Source organism: Vombatus ursinus, unplaced genomic scaffold, assembly GCF_900497805.2.
Source record: "Vombatus ursinus unplaced genomic scaffold, bare-nosed wombat genome assembly UNPS02007344.1, whole genome shotgun sequence".
NCBI lineage: Eukaryota > Metazoa > Chordata > Mammalia > Diprotodontia > Vombatidae > Vombatus > Vombatus ursinus.
Genome location: NW_020947122.1, coordinates 4096582 through 4116879, shown reverse-complemented (window position 1 = coordinate 4116879; position 20298 = coordinate 4096582). Strand labels below are relative to the sequence as shown.

Sequence of the window (20298 nt, the reverse complement as noted above, 5' to 3'; positions counted from 1 at the left end):
GAAAGAAAGAAAGAAAGAAAGAAAGAAAGAAAGAAAGAAAGAAAGAAGGAAGGAAGGAAGGAAGGAGGGAAAAAAGAAATGGAGAGACCAAGTCCTGGACAGGGGAAGTGAGTTGTTCAATGTCACATAGGTAGCTGAACCAGAATTCTAGCCTAGATCTTCTGCCTCTGAATCCCATAGCCTTCCCACCATACTGGATCTGAGAGACATTATTAAGGAAGAGTTGACAGTATTTTGTGACTTTATTTTCTCTTTTCAATCCTAAGTCTATGACAGCACCATTCCTCCTGTTGTCAAAGTCAGAAACCTTGGGGTTATTTTTATTCTTCCTTCTCTGCTTCTCATATCTAATTAGTTGCCTTTCTACTGACTACATTGACTCCATAGTTGACTCTCTACATTCTACTGATGCCATTTCTCAAACGCTGACCACATCCATTCTCCCTTTTATTTCCACTGCCACTACCTTAGGACAAACCCTCATTATCAATTGCTAGGAATATTTCAACGGTCTAAGAGAGCTTCACACCTCCATCATTCTCCCATACCACACCAATACATTCTTCATATTTCTACTAAAATAATCTTCTATCTGCATAAGTTTGTTCTCATAGCTTCTTATTATCTATCAAGAAAAGTTTTGCAACCTACACAATCTTTTGCATCTCTATTTCATATTTTTATTCTCCATTGACTTAATGTTCCAGCCAAATTAGATTATTCCCCTTAATAGAGACTCATTATTGTCTTTGTTTGGATTATCTGCTTATATGCCAACATCTTCCCTTTCCCAACTCACCTATTGAATTTCTACCTAGCCTTCAATGACCAATTCAAACCACCTTTCCTCCACAAAGTCTTCCACAAACTTTCAAGTTAATTATGATCTTATTCCTCAAAAGTAACATAGTTTTATACTTTTTAAGGTATTTATTGGGTAATTTTTGTATATTTTAGCTATGTATATTTGAGATTTATCCCCTCCATCATGGACTAGACTATGAGTTATCTAAACTTTATATATGTAATAGCATAGTAGTCTGCATCCAGTAGGTGATTGATAGCTGTTTGTTTAAGGGAAAAAACAAAGCAATGAATGAGTTTGGGTATTTTTGCTTTAAAAAAATCATCACAGATGAGGTGACTTTTTTCCTCCTTTCTTACTTTTTGAAGGATGACTATTAAGACTAATTCTTCATGGCCAACACTCATTACTGCTGTTGAAAGAGGAAGTCACTTTCCAGTTGTTGGTAGCCTACACTGCCCCCAACAATGATATACCTCCTCAGAAGTATATCTTCTTTTGAAGAATCAAAAAAAACAACAATAGTTTGTTTTTAATTAAATTTTATTTTATTTTTCAATGAACAAAAATTTATTTTTCTCTCCCTCCTACTCCTCACCATTGAAATAATCCCATTTATCTATCAGCTAGTCTTCCCAGGTTTCTCTGAAAACATTCCCTTTATCATTTCCCAAAGCACAATAGTATTGCATTAAATTCATATACTACAATTTATTTAACTCCTCTCCAGCAGATGGGAACCTCCTTAGTTTCCAGCACTTTGTCACCACAAAAAAGCTACTATAAATATTTTTATACATATGAGTCCTTTTCCTCTGTCTCTGATCTTTCACATAATAGCTTTTAAAATGCTTAAAGATAGCTCCTATGGTCCTCACCTAAGTATTCTTTTCTACAGGTTAAACATCCTCAGGAATTCATATGTCATAATATGGAGACCCCTCACCATTCTGGTCACTTTCTTCTCACAACAATCCTGTAAGGTGTTATTATCTCCATTTTATAAATGAGAAAACTGATGCCAAGAAAAATTAAGTGACTTGCCAAGATTACAAAGCTAAGCAATTCCTGAAACGAGATTCAAATTCTGGTCTTCTTGACTTCGAGACCAGCCCTCTAATTCACTATGATATGCTGCTTTTCATGGATTCAAATCACCAGGCACAGATGAACTAATCTTGCATTCTGAAAAACGTGGAGATTGTGATCTGAAAGAGGTCTAGATTAGCCACTGTCAGTGATATCTAGGAGACTGCAGGGAATGGAAAAAGTCTCTGAAAGATTAGAGAAAGGTGAATTTTGTCTGGATTTTCAAAAAGGATAGACAATGATATTTGTTGAGTATGTGAGTGAGTTTGACCCCAATTCCTGTCAAAATTCTTGAATATATTATTAAAGACATGGCTAATGAATGTCTAAAAAAAGAAAATCAGGATGACAAAGAGCTAGCATGACTTTCTTGACAAGTCATACTAAATTAACTTTATTTCCTTGTTAGGGTTACTAAATTGGTAGATCCTAGGAATGGCATAGATATAATTTACCTAGATTTTTAGGAAAATGTATATAGCTCATGCTATACTTAGTATAAGTGATGGAGAGAATAGATCTGGACAATAGGACAGTTAAATGGATTTGGGACCTAGCTGAATGGCAGGACAAAGAAAGTAGTCATTGATTGTTCAGCATTAGCTTGAAAGGAGTCCCTAGTGATCTGTCTTGGGCTAAAGTAGATGACCTCTGAGATTCCTTCCAAGACAGCTAGTTGGCACAGCAGCTAAGAGTGAATTTGGGTCAGAAAAACTTGAGTTCAAATGCTGCCTCATATACTTACTTAGCTATATGACCATGAGCAAATTATTTAGCCTTGGTCTGCCTCAGTTTCCTCATTCTTAAAATAGGGATTATAATAGTACCTATTTCATAGAGTTGATGGGAGGATCAAATGAGTTAATATATGTACACTTTGCCTTAAAGTGCTATATAAATTCTAGCTATTATTATTCCAACTCTGAGATTCTGTATTTCCATGATACTATTCCATGATTCTATAGTATATAATTTACAGTTGTAACTCTTACACTATTCCTGTGAGGTAAAGAGAAGGTATTTATTATTCCTTTCATATTACTGATGAGGAGGCTATAGCATAGGGAGTGTAGATGAAGCAGCTGGGTGGTGCAGTGGACAGATTGCTGGATATGGAGTCCTGAAGAGTTCAGTTCGAACCCACCTCAGATATTTACTTAGCTGTATGTCCCGAGGCAAATCACATAACCTATCTCAGCTTCATTTATAAAAACTGGATAATAATAGTGCTTACCTCCCAGGGTTTTTGTGAAGATAAAATGAGATAGCACATGTGAGCATTTCACAAACCTTAAAGTGCTATTGTCATTTTTATAGTTACTTTCATCCATATGATCAAAAAGAAAATTCAGAGGTGGCACCAGGAGCCAAGCTCAGGTCCCTTAACTCTCATGTTCATTTATTATCTAAAAAAATCTTATTGAGGCATGAAGTTGGTATGGTACAGAATTAACTGAAAAAGTTACAATCCCTGTTCTTAAAGACTTTGGGTTCTAAGGAAGAAAAGATAGACTCAGACCAAGGAATGGATAGTGTCGAATGATTGCATTACTGGCTTCCCTCTTTCTGTCCGTTCATTAGTGTAGTGTTAGGGAGGTGATGGTAAAGAAAGTGAGAGAAAGAAAAGGGGAGGAATAAAAATTACAATCTCAGGTGATATCTTATGATTAAGGGAAAAGAAAGGGACAGAGTTTCTGAGAATAGAAAAAGAAGAGGTAACAAGAGAAAAGGATTAAGAGGAAAAAGAAAGAATGAAAAGAAACAGGGAGGGAGAGAGATAGAAATGGATGATAGAGCAGAGAGTAGAAACCACAAGAGGAGAGGTTCTGGTGGTTGATGTCACAATAACCATTTTTAATCAATATGCCACCAAGTAACACATATCTGTTGGGATGAAAGATGGTAGAAACAGATACTTGGCTTAACCAACCAAAATGAAAAAATTTTCCCCCAAGGGAGAAAATCTGGAATGAATCTAATTGTCTCCAATTGCCTCCTCTTAAATTTCAGCAAGCTTTAGTATCCTGATTCTCTTCTCTACTGCTTCTCATTATGTCTTTTTTCTTTTTTCTTTACATGAATATTGAGGGAGGAGGATAGACAAGAGAATAGAGATGGTGTATTATCACAGGCTTTTCACATGCTCATCACTTCACACAAAAACCATGTTAATGGAGATAAATCCAGCACAGGAAATAACATAAACAGCAACAGTCTCTGATAAGGGAAGCTGACAGCTACAAGACTTTATCTACTGTATTCTCTCTCCCCACCCCCACCTCCTTCTCTCTTCCTCTGTCTCTGTCTGTGTGTCTGTCTGTCTCTCCCCCTCTCTCTTTCTTGTTCTCATTTCATATGTTATTCTTTCTTTCCCATTACCCATTCCCACCCTTTCTTCCTCCAAGTAACTGCCCCTACCAATACTAGACAACTCTTGGAAATATTCTGGAGAAGATGCTCAGGAGGATCTTAAATGCACTCTACTGTACCTTCCAACTCTGAGATTCTGTGCTTTCTCCCTCTCCTCTTTCACTCAGGTTCTCTTTTTCCCTTCTCTACTTCCACTAGTTTTTCACTGCCCTTTTAAAATTTGTCTCCCTTTTCTTTTGTTTCTCTTTTTTTTTTCCTGGTTCCCCCCACCAACAATAATGTGACATAGTCCTGCCCAGAAAAGAAGCATCTGTTTGTGATAATCTATATTGTTCAATTCAATTCAGATCGACAGTGGGTGATGTGGTGAGTTCCGAGATGTACCTATAGGTGTGACCCAGAAGAGCTTTGAGAGGTTAGATATGCTATAGAGAGTCCCAAAGAGTATGCTTCTGTGCCACAAGAATGACATTCATTAACCAGTCTCTCACTTTTTACCCTCCCCCTCCACTTCGTGGCACAATGATGCCAGTGACCCCCACTTTTCTTTATACCTTATTCTAATATCACTCTAGTTTGCTTCTAGGCTCCTCCCTACAGTCTTTATCTGACCTTTTACTTTTTTATGGCCTTTCCTTCCAAAAAAGGAAAAATCCTAGGTTTAATTTAAGCAGAGAAGGTACAAGCTGAATACTCCCAGGCCTAGATATCTAACCCCAATTTCTCTCCTTAGCTTCAATACCACTTTGCCAATTGCCTATTGGATGTTTCCAGCTTGAAGTTCTGAGAACAACTCAGGCTCAACATGTCCAAAACAGGACTCATTTTTCACCAAAACTTATCCTTCTTCCATAGGTTTAGGGGGGAAAGAAGTGCCCTGTTTTGTTTCTGTTGAAGACCACCATTTTTCTAGTCTCCCAGGTTCATAACTTTAGCACTATGCTCCACTCCTCACTTTCCCCCACCACACATATGCAATCAGTTGCCAAATCCTTCCATTTCTACATTTACAACATCTCTCAGATCTAACTTCTTTCAACTCACAGTTTTCACCTTAGTTCAGGCACTTATCACCTCTTGCTTGGATTACTACTATAGACTCCTAGTTGGTCTCCCTATCTCAGGTTTTTCCCCATTTCAATCCATTTGTCCAAAGTAACTTTCTCTAAGTGCAGACCTGGCCATGTCATTCCCCTACTCACTAAACTCCAGTTGCTTCCCATTGCTTTTAGAATTAAATATAAACTCCTCTGTTTAACTTTTTTTTTTTGGCTAGGCATTTAGGGTTAAGTGACTTGCCCAAGGTCACATAGCTAGTTAGGTGTCAAGTGTCTGAGGCCGGATTTGAACTCAGGTCCTCCTGATTCCAAAGCCGAAGCTCTATCCACTGCACCACCTAGCTGCCCCTTCTGTTTAGCTTTTTCATTACTGCAACCTATCTTTCCAGTTTCGTTGTAAATCAAACACTCCATCTACTATCCTCATGCCTTTGCATTTACCGTACACCATCTCTAGAATGTACTCCTTCCTCTCCTTCCCCTCATAGAATCCCTTTCTTTCGAGACACAGCTCAAGCACCACCTTCTATGTAAAGTCTTTCCTGAGCCCCCCAACTTCTAGTGCCCTCCCTCCCAAACTACCTTGTATTTAACTACTATTTCTTTATATATTTATATTTATATATAATGATAATATATGATATATATTTATATATCTTCTGTATATATTTATACATGCTCTTCATGTCTCCCCTATTAGAATGTAAGTACCTTACATGTAGAGATTGTTTCATTTATTTCATTTGTATCCCCAGTATTTAGCTTAGTGCCTGGCACATAGTGGGAACTTAATAATAAAAGTTTATTGATCTATTGATATTTGGGGGTGGAGCCTCATCAGGCCTAGAAGTCTAATCTAAGTGGATAAAATATTTTCATTCCATCTCCTTTGGCTAAGTTTTCTAAAAATCATAAACAGATGGAATAATTAAGGAAGAGTCAGGTTCAAGGGCTCACATTTACTTCCTCAAAGTTGTGATCAGAATACAGTAATTGGCCTTGTAGGTCTTGCATCATCTTTCTGAGTAGATTCACCAGTCTTCTACCTGACTCAAGGGCAAGCTCTCAGGTATTTCTGGCATCATAGTTCCTGCATGATCATCCTGCATGGTGAGGGTCTGACCTAGTTTACTAATTATCATTATTATTATTATTATCATTACATGAAAGTGTTTTGTAAATGCAAAGCTCTCTACAAATGGAAAGTATTATTGTACTGTCTATAATCCCTGGCCCAGCTCCCCATGTCACCAGTGGCACACAATGCACTTGTGAGACTTCTGGTTGGGTCTACAAATGTGTCTGAAAAACACCAAATAGGAAGGAAAAAGCAGGAGCAAGAGAAAGGTCTTTGTAATCCACAAACTGGTTAATTAGCTCTTGAATAACCCAGAATGGCCTGGGCAATATGGTTAGCCAAAGGTTGACCAACAAATCTGTGAAATAGCAGGAATGAAAAAAACTCACTGACTCAGCCAAAAACTCAGGTAGTTCTACAATTGGGCTCCTGAGCGGGGATATGCAGGGACAGATGGAAACAGCCAGGCCCCTCTACCTTCACCCCTAGGCCACCCCTTCTTGTGCTCCTCCCAAAAGTACACAAACCCCAAACACAAATATTGTTACTCCTCCACTCTGCCAGTCTCCTATCTCCCTCTCCCTTCTCTTATCTTTCCTTCTCTCTCCTTCTTTTTCTCTCTTCTCCCTTTCCTTCTCTTTCACCTTTTCCAGAATTCCTCTCTGTCTCCTCCTATGACCCACATTCTTTTACACAAAGATTGTGCTCAGAATCTAGATACCAGCCCCACACACATCTCTGCAACCTTCATTCAGTCAACAAGAATTGATAAGGTGCCTAATATATGCCAGGTACTGTCATAAGTGTTGGAGATGCAGAGGAAAAAAAAAACACCTGTTGGTGCTCTCAAAAACCCTACAAAGTTCCAAATAATCCATTTGCTTTTTCCCAATGCTTCCAATTAAAGAAGTCAACTAGCCTAGCAAAGAAATCCCAAACCAGGAGAGATTAGGCTCTGCCTTACCTTATACAACATTTTTTGGAAGAAAGGACACTTTTAGCTTTATTAATGTGCTTTGTTTTTACATTACATTCATACATTTACATCACATACATTTTCACTTTACTCCCACTTTGTGATAGGTCTCTTGCAACAAAATAAAACAGTTAAGAAAAATTGATAATATGGTGACCTCATCTGAAAGTTCATGCAACATTTCTTATCTATACCATCCCCCAAACTCTCTATTTGCCTTTCTTTTTTTTTCATGTGTGAGGCAATTGGGGTTAAGTAACTTGCCTAGAGTCCCACAGCTAGTGAGTGTTATGTGTCTGAAGCCGGATTTGAACTCAGGTCCTCCTGACTCCAGGGTCAATGCTCTATCCACTGTGCCAACTAGCTGCCCCTCCAAACTCTATATTTGTAACAAAAAAAAAGAGAAGAAAAGAAAAGAAAAATTAACAGAATTCTATTTTCTCTCTCTTCCACTCCCCTACCTACTCTATTAAAAAAAAGAAGAAGAAAACCAAGTTTCTAGTAACAAATATGCAGTCAAGCAAAGTCAATTCCTTCAATGGCTGTATGCACACACACATACTCATATGGCTATACACATACACACACACACACACATATAGACATAGATATACATACATTTTTATACAGCCATATATATGTGTGTATATATTTGTATGTATTTACACAAACATATATGTATATATATTTGTGTACAAGTCTTTCTACACTGTAAATATCACCTCCCTGAAAATGGACAACATATTTCATTATCAGTCCTCTGGAATCATGAATGGTCATTATATTGACCATAGCTCTTATAGCTTTGAGAAATATATATATTCCTTTCTATTTCCATTCAATAATCATCAAAGGTCTATCATATCTAATTTTTTTAAAAAATTCTATTTGTATCCTTAACTTCTTTCTGGATTACTTTTTGATTAGATTGAGGTCCCCTATTATAGTTTTATCATCTACTTCTCCTTGTAATTCATTCAGTTCTTCCTTTAAGTATTTAAAAGCTACGCCATTAGCTGCATGTGTCAAGTATTGAAATCAGTTCATTGTCTATGTTACCTTTCAGCCAAATGTAGTTTTCTTCTTTATCTCTTTTGTCTATTTTTGTTGTTGCCTTGTCTGAAATTATAATAACTATCCCTGATTTCACTTTCTCTTTTATGTTTATTCCCATAGGGAATTTCTTACTGCTAAGATCTGAAGTCTTTTATCTTCATCCCTAAGGGGATCTGGATCACATTTACTACTTGTCTAAGGGGCAAATTGTTTAGTAATCCATTTATTTAATGACAAGATTGAGTTAAGCTCTGCCATTTTCTTCTATTCATCCATCTTTGTACTGTACTGCATATGTAGGTACTTGAATAAATGGATGAAAATGAATGAATGAATGAATGAAATGAAATGGAAAAAAAAATTAATGAGCTTACCATGAGGAAAGTATTGTGTTGAGTGCTGGGGATACAAAAGAAAAGCAGGGATAGTCCTTGATCAGAAAGCTCACATTCTTATAAGGGAAGGAGGCAACATATATGACTCAGTCCTTGACCCATTTTTTTGTTTGTTCTTTCTGATTATAAGTAAAAAGAGTGGAGTCTCTGACCTTCAGAAATCCTGGAATTAGGGTCAGCTAGGTGGCACGATGGATAGAGCATTGACCCTGGATTCAGGAGGACCTGAGTTCAAATCCAGCCTCAGACACATAATACTTACTAGCTATGTGACCCTGGGCAAGTTACTTAACCCCATTGCCTAGCCAAAAAAAAAAAAAAAATCCTGGAATTAGAATCCAGGTTAGATTTTGCATTGAGGGAATTGAAGGAATTAGGACAGCAAGTGGTTAATTGAGGGAATTGGAATGAACCACACTGACTTCATCTTGTGATTCAATTCTGGAGCTGGCTCACTTCTTTTCTGTTCAATTATGGTCTAGTCCAATTTCTGTCTTATGAGAAATTTGAAACGACTGGTAGTAGATCAAATTGACAAGACAGTCACAGACAAAGAACAGAAAAAGAACAAAAGACTCAGAGGTGATAAATATATGATCAAACTAAGCATAAAATATATAGAATATGTCTAACATCCAAGCAATAGTGCCAAGCTCCTGTTCATCTTAGAGAATGCAAACCATGAATGTCCCTTCAAGGTGATAAGGGTGTAACTTCAAGGGAGCTCTCCAAAGGAATTAATCCCACATGAAATATTAATTAGAATGCCAGGGAAGGGTGAGTTTGTTGTTTATAGCATAGCCCCAGGAAGACACCACTGAGAGCAACTGCAAAAGAGCCCCTCCCCACTACTCCCACCCCCAAGACATTCCACCACTGGCTACTGGCATGGAAGCTTACGTGGAACTCATTTCCTATTACTAAGGAATCCAGTTGAGTCAGACCTCTTTGCCTTACCTGCTGCTATGACACAGGACAAAGACTGAAACAGGATGAAGCTTCTCAGATTCTGCCAAAGCCCTGGGGGCAGTCATGTCAGAACAGACACCTTTTAAGCAGGAAAGAGAATTTGTTTGCCAAAATTAACCTTGTTATGGTTGTTGGGTTAAAAAAAAAAACAAATAATTCCATGGAAACTGCTTGAGGAAAGTAGCTACAAATCCTTGGAAATTAGTTTTGTGAGTTTTTTTTTTTAACAAGTGGATGTCAAGGTCAAGGTCTAGATGGTTCTTAGAGTAAAAAATCCATGCCTAGCAAATTGGCTCTTTGAAGCATGTTAGTGTTTTGTAATCAGTCAGCAGCAGCATCACCACCATATTGAGCATTTATTAAATGCTTGCTACGTTCTGGGCATGGAGGACACAGAGAACTAAGGCTTGTTTATTTTCCTTCTAGGAGCTTCCAATCTAGTTGAGATGATCAAACATGTAAATAAAGGGATCAATAACAATATAAGGTAGCAGGGGACAAGTGCCCATAAAAAGATGCATGACATATTGGAAAGAACCTGAATTTGGAGTCAGAGGGGCCTGAGTTCATATCCCAGCTGTGTGACCTTGGATAAGTCATTTAATTTCTCTAGGCCTATGGGTTTTCTTATATGTAAAATAAGGTGATTTCTGAAATCCTTCCTAACTCTAAATTTAGATTGATTACAATCTTTGATTGATTACAATTTATCTAAATTATTGCATGATCTTATGATTCCACTAAAAGAGAGTATAATAAATACTGTAGGAATTCAGAGGAGTATCAATGTGGGCTGGGATAATTTGAGAAAACTTCCCAGAGGAGTTCAGGGCTTGGACTGGGCTTTGAAGGAAGGGAAAGATTGATCTAAGCAGAGAAGAGGAGGAAAACGATTCCAGATAGGGAGGGGGAAAATATTGTGAGTAGTCAGGAGCTTACTAAGGCTACTTAGGGAACAAGTATTTATTAAGCACCTACTATTTGTCAGGCACTGTGCTAAGCTCTTTAATTAAGAGTTGTTTGAAATTGAGGAAGACTATTATTCCCCAACAAGGAGGAAAAAGAACTAGGACTACTTCAACTCTGGTTAAAAAAAAATAAAAAGAGGTGGAGATTTTGATTACACACTACAAGCAACTGCAGAGCCTACACACCCTACCTAATTAAATTAATCATTTTAAAGTCTTCTGAATCATGTGTTTCCCCTCGTACTCCCTCATCCATCATTTCCCTCAGAGTCTTCTCTAAGATGGACAAAGTTCATTCCAAAATGAATCGCTAGCTCAATATAGAGGGGAGAAAGGGAAAGTGTGAAGACAGAGATGAACCTTTCTTCAGAGTGGGTCTTCTGGTCCTGGTACTATGGGGAAGGGCATTCAAAGGAGGAGGGTTATGGCTCGGGAATCCTTCTGTGAAAACTGTAACCTGCCCTGAGCCAATTCGTCATGCCAGCTTGAGTTTGGAAACAGTTGGGTCTGTAGTATGAGTATACTGGTAAATGTTTAAAAGCTGACACTTCAGGAAGAAAGAAAACGTATATATGACACACTTAAAAAATTTAATCTGTATTATTAACATTTTATCCATCACATTCTTAAGTCTAAATCAATAAAACAATAAATTAAGCCCTGAATTGTAGCATTTGCTCATTGCAAAGTTGTAAATGTCTATACGGAAAATTTAACAATCAGCTCTCGAGACAGCTGGAGCTGACTCCAGCCCATCCCTAGTATGTGATTCTTTTGCAGACAAATGAACTGGTTGCCTAGGAAGAGTTGGCAACAGAACAGCATATCCGAAACAACAAGGGATGGGGAAATCAGAAGACATGAGTTCAAGCCCACCTCAGACAGTAGCTAGCTGTTTGACGGTGGGCAATGAAATGAAGCCTCTCTGAATTTCAGTTCTCTGCCTCATCTGTGAAATGGCGATAATAACATGTTTACTGATTGCTGCCGTAAGATTGTTGTAAGGAAAGCATTTTATAAATTGTTGGGCAAATCACTTGGCCCCTCTGGGCCTTTCCTCATCTGTATGATGAAAGAGACAGGCATGATGGCCTCTAAGGTTTCTTCCAGCTAAATCTGTGATGCTATGAAACAAAACTGTAAGACACTCTAACAGTGAGGCTATTTTTGTTCCCTTCCTTCATCTGTTTTGGTTTTCTTTGTTACCTCCTCCCCACCTCAAGGACCATTATGATGGGCTTCTCCTCTTTTTCCCCTTCCCTAAAACCAGCCTAAGTGGGAGGAGGAAGAGAGAAGGCTAAGTAGGAAGGGAAGTCGAGGCGAAATAGATGACCATGCATTATGGAAAAGGGAGAGATAGAGTAGTAATGGAAACAAATAGAATAAAAAGAGGAGGTGGGAAGGGGGAATCCACAGCACATGACAACATCTATATCTAAGAATTTAATAAATACTTTTTGATAATGATGATGATGGAGGTGAGAATGTAAATAAATTGTGAATGATATTCTTTTTCTAGGACTTGGTCCTAATAAAGTGGCATCTTCCTCTTGCCTTCAAAACTTGGACAAGTAGCCCTGTCTCTTTCTTGCCTTGACCTGGTCCTCCTTGCAGACATACAAGTCCTTCCCTAGTATTAGGTTTTGTATTGGTCAACTCCATGAAGAATAATGTGGTTAGCACAGCTTTCCTTTTACCAGCTCCTAAAACCCTGGAATGAGGGCAATTGACACCATATGGTTGCCACCACAATCAAGGTCCAGGAGCTGTTTTGCCTATATCATTTTTTATTAGTTTGGCATTGACCAGAAATGAATTCTCCCCTATTGAACCAGCATATGTTCAGGCCTAGGATGAGGATTGTGGCTTGGATACTCCAAAGAGGAGTATCCAAGACTCAGTAGCTTTAATTAAATACTTTATTGGCCCGACTAGGATTAGCTTAAGTAGATCAAAATGTTGGCACAGTTGCCAAGTGAATCAAAGGAGCTCGTTCGTTCAAATTAAATCCAGTTAAGAGGTGCAGAATGGAAGCCTAGTATGAATCTTTCTCAATAGACTCTAGCTCCTAAATGTCACACTTTCCTAAAAACATTGTCACATAGTCTCAATTGTATTTTCAACTCTAGTTTTCATGCCACTAGCCAAGTTACTAACATAAATGGGGAGTCTATTAAACTGAACTGTCTCAGTTTTTTAAAAATCTTGGCATTCAAGACCCTTCACAATCTGGTGCCAAGCTACTTTTCCACTCTTCTGTCAAATGACTCTTTCTTCAAGTACAATTAGCCGGCCATAATGGACAATTGTCTGTCTCTGCTTCCACATCAAACAAACACCCCATGCTCCCACCTCTGTGCCTTGGGCTATCCCCTGAGCTCCCCTACCTGGTCTTCACCTGTTGAATTCTTATCCATCCTTTAAAACCCAATTCAAATGACATTGCCTCTAAGAAACCTCTCTGATCAGTCAGTAGTAAGCTTCCTGTTTGGATCTCACATAGTACCTTATCATGTAATATGGCATACTATATAGGTATTTGTTATATATAGCTATTTTGTATTTTATCCTCCTACTAGACTATATGCTTCTTGAAGGCAAGTACCATGTCTTACATAAACTTTGCATCTCCCCAAGTACCTAGTATGAAGTTCTGCACAGAGTAGGCACTTAATAAATAGATGGTGCTTTTGTTGGAGAGGTGATGACTCTGACCATTTATTTTCCATTTTATCCTCAGACCTGAAGAGTTAGTAAATACACATGACATTGGCCATTTTGGGTCCCCAAACTTTTTTCTGCTTCTAATTCCATTTGAAGACTCCTAATTTATAGTCTTATTGATGTCAAGAACAGAAATATAACTAGCAAATCTTGTTCTTGTGACAAGCAGCATGAAAAGTACTCTCTCTTTTCCCCCTCAAATCTTTAAAAAGAAAAATTCAAGGGACAGCTACGTGGCACAATGGATAGAGCACTGGCACTGAAGTCAAGAGGACCTGAGTTCAAATCCAGCCTCAGACACATAACACTCACTAGCTGTGTGACTCTGGGCAAGTCTCTTAACCCCAACTGCCTAACCAAAAATTTAAAAAAATTCAATTTAGCTCATGGAGAGATGGAGAAAAACCTTTGACATCAGGACATAGGTTCCTGGAGGCTTAGAGATCCTCAGACTCTGGGAAGAAGCTGTTCAAGAGGCTGCTATGAAGAATTCACCTGAAGTTAGACCACAGGATTAAGGCAAAGGGAAGTAAGCCCTAACTAATTGTCCTTATTACTTAGGTATTAAGATCAGATTTTTCTATCTGGCAAGGAGTAGAAATGCTGTTAGAAACCTCTACATTTAAATGACCTAGAATGAGGTCCAGTTGCCCTCAACTTAGTTGTGTCTGTGGTCAAGAAAATTTTAACTCTTCAATTATACTTATACTATTTTAATGACTACTAAGCTCCCTACTAATGATTACAAAGATGCTAAAGTAGTCTCTGATACAAATGGCCTTACAGTCTAGTAGAGGAAGCAAAACTGACATACTTGAAAGGATTAGGGAAAAATTGGAATATAATCAAGCACCAAAATGCAGGATATGGCTCATAAATTTTATGAGGATTTAGGAAGGGGAGTGATTGGCATAGATTAGGATTGTTTGGAAAGCCTTTGTAGAAAAGCCTAGGCTTGACTTGAGTTGCCTTGAAGGCAGAAGTTGGATAGATGGAGGTAAATTTGAAATCTTTCATGTTTTATCCAATTCATTCCTTGATGTCTTCCGCTCTGGTTCATATGATTAAATAAGTAGCAAATCGTTTTTGTTTCTGGTTTTTTTTTTTATTTTATTTCACTGACTTCTTAAAAGAAGCCTTCCTGGAATAAAGAGTTCCAGTAAAACTTTAGGGACCTCAAAGATGATCTAATCCAATACCTTTATTTTTAAAATGAGGTCAATATTAGTTACTAGGTAGTCAGTGAGAACCAAGGAGTTTAAGTTGTTTGCCCAAGGTCACATAGCTATTAGTGACCAAGTCAGTAATAGAACCCAGTTCTCTTCCTAGTCCAGTGATTCTCCCACTACCCTACATTGTCTACACATATAGATTATGTGTCTCCTTTTCCCTGAGTTCTGTTTTTCATTCCTTAATTTATACTTCTTCCAATTATGATTCGTTTATTTAATCAACAAACATTAAAATTTTGTTTCATTTCTGTGCAAAGTGCTGTGCCTCTAATCATCCTGAGATGACTAAATTAGAAGAAAATAAAGAGATAAAACCAGAAAGCTAGAACTAATCACAGGGAGCAATGAACTTGACTGCACAGTTTTCATATTTCTGGATAGAATCACAGAATCTCCAAGCAGAAAGGGATCCACTACAACACACTGGACAAGTGTTCATCTAGTCTTCCCTTTTAAAGACCTCTTCTGAAGGGGAACTCTTTACCACTAGAGGCAGCCCATTCCACTTTTGAATACTTTTGCCATCATAAAACATAGCGCTGGAAATGTTCTTAGATATCCTCTATTCTAAGTGCCTAATTTACAATTGAGAAAACTGAGGTTCAGAGAAGAGAGGTGACCTCCCTGAAATTATACAGCTAGTTAGTAGTTAGAGACAGAATTCAAACCCTGGTCATGTGACCTTTAGGTCTGATGGTCCAGGATACTTTTCCCAAGACCATATCTGTTTCTCTCAGAGAGTCCTTGTGTTGAGCCCAAATAAGTCAATCTCTTTGCAACTTCTACCTAGTTGTGCCCAGTTCTATCCTCTGGGGCAAAACAGAATGAGTCTACTATCTTTTCTACATGACAGCTAATTAAAGACTGCTACAATGTCATTCTTAAGTCATCTTCTCTCTTCCAGACTAAAAGTTTCAGTGTTGTTCATATGATATGGTGCCATGGCGGTGGATTGCCCTCACTGTATTGTTTGCCTTCCTATGGATGATTTCCTATTTGTCAATGTCCTTCAATAAATTCATAAAACATTTTAAAAGAACCTACTATGTGCAAGGTCCTAACTTGTGTGGGAATGCACAGTGACCAGTTGGTTGAATGTAGAACACAGTTGTTCATCAGATCAAATCATAGACTGACCTTATACAAGATAATTGACCTTCACAAGCCTAAGTATCCTAGTGCTATGTTCATACAAACATAGGATCTGGAGATGGAAGGGACCTCAGTGAGCTTCTAATCCAACTGCCTCTTTCAATAAGGAGATGAGGCCCAGAGAAATTAAATAACTTCCCCAAAGTCATAAAAGCAAATAACATGGCCAGGATTCAAACCTAGAGTCTCTGACTCTAAATCCAATATGTTTACAGTTTTCCATAGTTGCCTGTCTTTGGATATTGATCATACCCTTATTTCCTGTCCACTATCTCACAGACACATCCTGTTGCTCATGAGGAAGACTAGGGAAGAAAGCGAAGGTGTATATTGCTCAGGGCAACTCATCCAAACTACATGTCCTTCATATAAGATGGAAAGTACATCACATACATGGTGCATGTCTCATTGCCTCAGAATAGGGTTCAGTGCCCCCCAAAAGGCCCAAGACCCTACCCAACACTTTATGACTACCGGCTGCTCACCCAGAGAATCAGCCAACAGTGGGCACCAATTCTCCACCCAATCTCCTTATCTCTCCTGAGAGTCAGGATTTAGGACAGAGTCAGTTGGCACTCATCCTCTTCCTCTTACAGAGTCAAAGGGCAAGTTATTCAACCTCATTCAGTCTCTAATTCTGATCCAACCAAATTCTATTGTTCCCCTTTCTGTCTTGCCTCTTACCCTACCTTTTGTTTCTTTTCTTTACTTTGATGACATTTTTTCCATAGCACTTTCTAATTGATTGAGAAGATTTTCGTGTGAGTTAGAATAAAACCAAACAAAAGCTCTTTGGAGCCCACTTTGGGGAAACAGTAACCTAGACTTTAGATCAATAGGAGGCAAGTCATCTGTTTGGCCAGTTGACCCACCAATGTTACTTGTCAATTTCTCCCTAGGAGGAGGATTTATATGGGTATTTGGGCCCTTCAAAATATTTTCAAGGTTATTTAGGCCTTCATTGTAATTAGTCGTCAGTTGTATTTCTGGTATTTCTGTATTTCTGTATTCCAACTCCTGGCTCTAATTACAGAGAAATACAGAGACTCAGAGAAATACAGAGGCTCAGAAACTATCTTGTCAGACCTGTGTGACCAAATAGAAATACATCTGCAACATTCCTGCCCAGTTTCCATCCAGCCTCCATTTGAAGGCCTCCAGTGAAGAAAAACCCATTCCCACTAAAAGTAGTTCATTTCACTTTAAAAGGCTTTAATTTTTAGGAAGCTTCTCCTTTTATCTATCAGAAATCTGGCTTTTGGCAACTTCTACACAAGTTGTCTGGTGCTGATGGAGAAGTCCTTCTCAGCAACCTCAACAGTAGATACACAGTCCTTTCTCAGTAAGCAAATTTGGACTGTGCCCAATTTGTGTTTGGGTTGAAGGCAGAGGCTGTTCTCTTTTTCCTTATATCCCCAGTGCATAACATAGTGCTTGGTACATAGGATGCATTTAATAAATGCTTATTGACGGATTTGATTGGTAGAGGAATAAATAGAACATTGGACTTGAAGTCAAGAACAGCTTACTTATGTCACATTTTGCTTCAGATTCTTACTAGTTGTATGACCTCGGGCAAGTCACTTCATCACTTTGTTCCTCAGTTTCCTCATCTCTGAAATTAGGAACTTGGATCTGTTGGCCTTTAAGGTTCTTTCTAACTCTAAATCTATGGCCCTCTAATTGATTGATTGATTTTAGGGACCTTAAATGCCAAATACAGTAAGCCAATTGGATCTTTTCTCTTTGTTCCCCACCACAACCACCACTACCATCTCCAATGATGCTATTTCTTCAGATTTTGCTGGCTTGCCCTCAAGTCTTCAGAGGAAAAAAATGAAAGCAAATACTAATGCTTCTGGAGTCAAGGAGAGATGCATATGGTGAATAGGAAGAGAAGGAAGGAATCTTAGTTGTTTAACCCTTGGGGTATCAAGTGGTAGGAGGAGAAGGGAGGGAAGGAAGGAGTCTCTGACAAGAAATGTTCTCAGGTTATTGTATATCCATTGTCCCCCTCTCCTCTCCACAAAGTAAATTAAGAAATAAAGGTCCATAAAACCATAGCAACAACTCACATGTACATAACTCTTCACAGTTCACAAAATCCTTTCTTCACAACAACCCCAAAGGCTCATAAATCTAGAGGTAAAAGGGACCTCACAGACTGTCTAGTCCAGTGTCCTCATTTTTACAGAAGAAAAGACTAAGGCCCAGAGAGGTTAAGTCAGTGGTATCAAACTCAAATAGAAATGGGGCCACTAAATGGAACGTAATGATTCCTGCTACCACATATTGACTTAGAAAACCACATATTAACATTTATGTTCTATTATATTTCTGTTTATTTTGTTAAATATTTCCTAACTACATTTTAATGTGATTCAGGACACACTGTAAAGTATAGAGCCAGTAGGTGCATACGCATGTGTGCAATAGTGTGTGTATGTGTGTGTGTGTGTGTGTGTGTGTGTGTGTGTGTGCATGTATGTTTGGCACATCTGGGTTATGAGTAGCCCAATGTCATACAAGTAGTAAGGGGAAACAGTTGGAGTGGGTAGTTCAAAAAGTATTATTCCTATTATATAAATGAGGAAATTGCAGATCATGGCGGTATGCCCAAGGTTGCACAGAGATTAAATGCCAGAGACTTTACTCAAATCTCAGTCTTATGAATCAGTCAAGTCCTCTTTCCACCACACCACATCTACTCACCTAAAAAACCTAAAAATTTTGTATTAGCATATAGACCTGTGCTGTGGGTTTTCGCCATACTGCCCTACTCCAGGAAGGAGTGAGAACAACCCTCCTCCTACCAGTGATGAAAGAGAAGGAGAAAACAACTAATCTATTTTAATTTAATTATTGGTTGACTCTTTTTAATGTCTAAGGCACTCTATAGGATCTAACAAACCCTGTAAATTCATAAGTTGATCTAAAATTAAGATAAATGAATCTACCGTTCTCTTATTCTTCGCTTAAAAAGTTCTTGAAAGAGATTACTGCCTGGAGGACACTCATAGTTCCTTTTCATTATAAAAGAAAAAAAAACCCAAAGCATATGGAAACAAGTAAACAAATATTCAAAACAGAGGATGTGTTTTGCCTTGGGGAAAATTTATTAAAATCCAAAAATCCATAACTTTTCACCCTAGGGTATATACAACATTTTCCTACAAACCAAACCTAAATTACTATCAACAAGACCAGGGTGGGTAGGGACATCGTGAAGTTTATTATTGTCATTTTTTTTAAACCTGTTTTAGAATATGAATTGCTATTAAGGATGACACCTGGTTATCCACCTGCCTCTTCTCAGAATGAAATCCATAGGCTCATTTTCCACTGGGAACTTTGAACACACACCATCCCTCCCAAATTATTCACAAATGTCTTTTATTGTCATTCAACAAAACCAAATCCCCCTTTCCATCTTAGCTAAATTGACATATGCTCTAACTGGCTACTTCAATAATTTCAGAAATGTAAAACTTCTCAAGCAGGGAATATAAAAGTAAAAACAAAAAACAAAAAAGTACAACTCTGGGTATCTATTCTAGAGTCCCAGATTTACTCACTTGTCTTCAGAGAAACTTTTTCCTGTAATAACATTCTTCCCTTGGGGTACATAATCCCAGAGTTCTTCCACAATCCCAATATAGTATGTCCTTGTGACTGCTTCAACTAGCCCAGACAGATGAAGCAATGTGAGGAAAAGGATGCAGCCAGTGAGCTGCTCTGGAGGCATTGGTGAATGTAACTCAGGCAGCAGCATGCTCAGCAGAGAGCTTTGCCCTGTCCCTCCCCCTCACCCAGAACTAGTTATAAGTAAGGAATGGATGAAGTATGACTCCTCCTATTTTTAGTTTGGGGTTGGGACAGAGTTTGAAAGCTTATTGAAGTGGAGCAGGTCCAATGACGGAGTTACTGTGGTGACAAGACATTTTCCAGCCTTCCAGAAAATGTGCAACTGGCTTATTTGCTGCCCAGGTATGTTTTCAAGTTTGGGTGCCCATTATTCATCTGTGTTTTTTTTTTTCAACGAGGAATGATAATTGAATAATTTGACCCCTCAGGTGCTTAAGGGTTTTTTTTTTCCTTCTTCCTCTTTTTTTTTCCTCCACACCTATTTCAGCCATATATGAAAATCTGAAAACCAAGTTAACCTGAATAGGGTACGAGGAAATATCATGAACTCATGGGTAACAATCTTGCATTGAGAGAGGGATTGAAGAAGGATGATGTAACAGCTCTCTTCCATGTCCAACTTGTTTTATTGAGAAACATGAAAAGATCACTCATATCATAAAATATGCAGCCTGGCTATACAACCTCACTAATTCTCCCTTTATACACTGCCCATATCCCCTAAATTCTCTTTGTGAAATCCCACCATTACCAAATAGGAATCTGACTGCCCAACTTAGCC

The 20298-nt window shown here is 38.3% G+C and overlaps 1 protein-coding gene across 2 annotated transcripts in view; it reads right to left on the bottom strand.

The window, feature by feature from the left end:
* HEPHL1 (hephaestin like 1) overlaps window positions 1–19688 on the bottom strand; it is an 86838-nt gene extending 67150 nt beyond the window's left edge. The window contains exons 1-2 of one of the 2 annotated variants that reach the window (XM_027849348.1): window positions 19448–19594; window positions 9785–9875 (exon numbers count right to left, since the gene is read on the bottom strand). In XM_027849348.1, coding sequence (XP_027705149.1) covers window positions 9785–9875; window positions 19448–19499 — 143 coding nt within the window. In that variant the 5' untranslated portion in view covers window positions 19500–19594. Of the gene's footprint in view, window positions 1–9784; window positions 9876–19447 lie in introns of both variants that reach the window. The other variant, XM_027849347.1, reaches the window with a different exon arrangement.
* Between the last annotated feature and the right edge of the window lie 610 nt (window positions 19689–20298).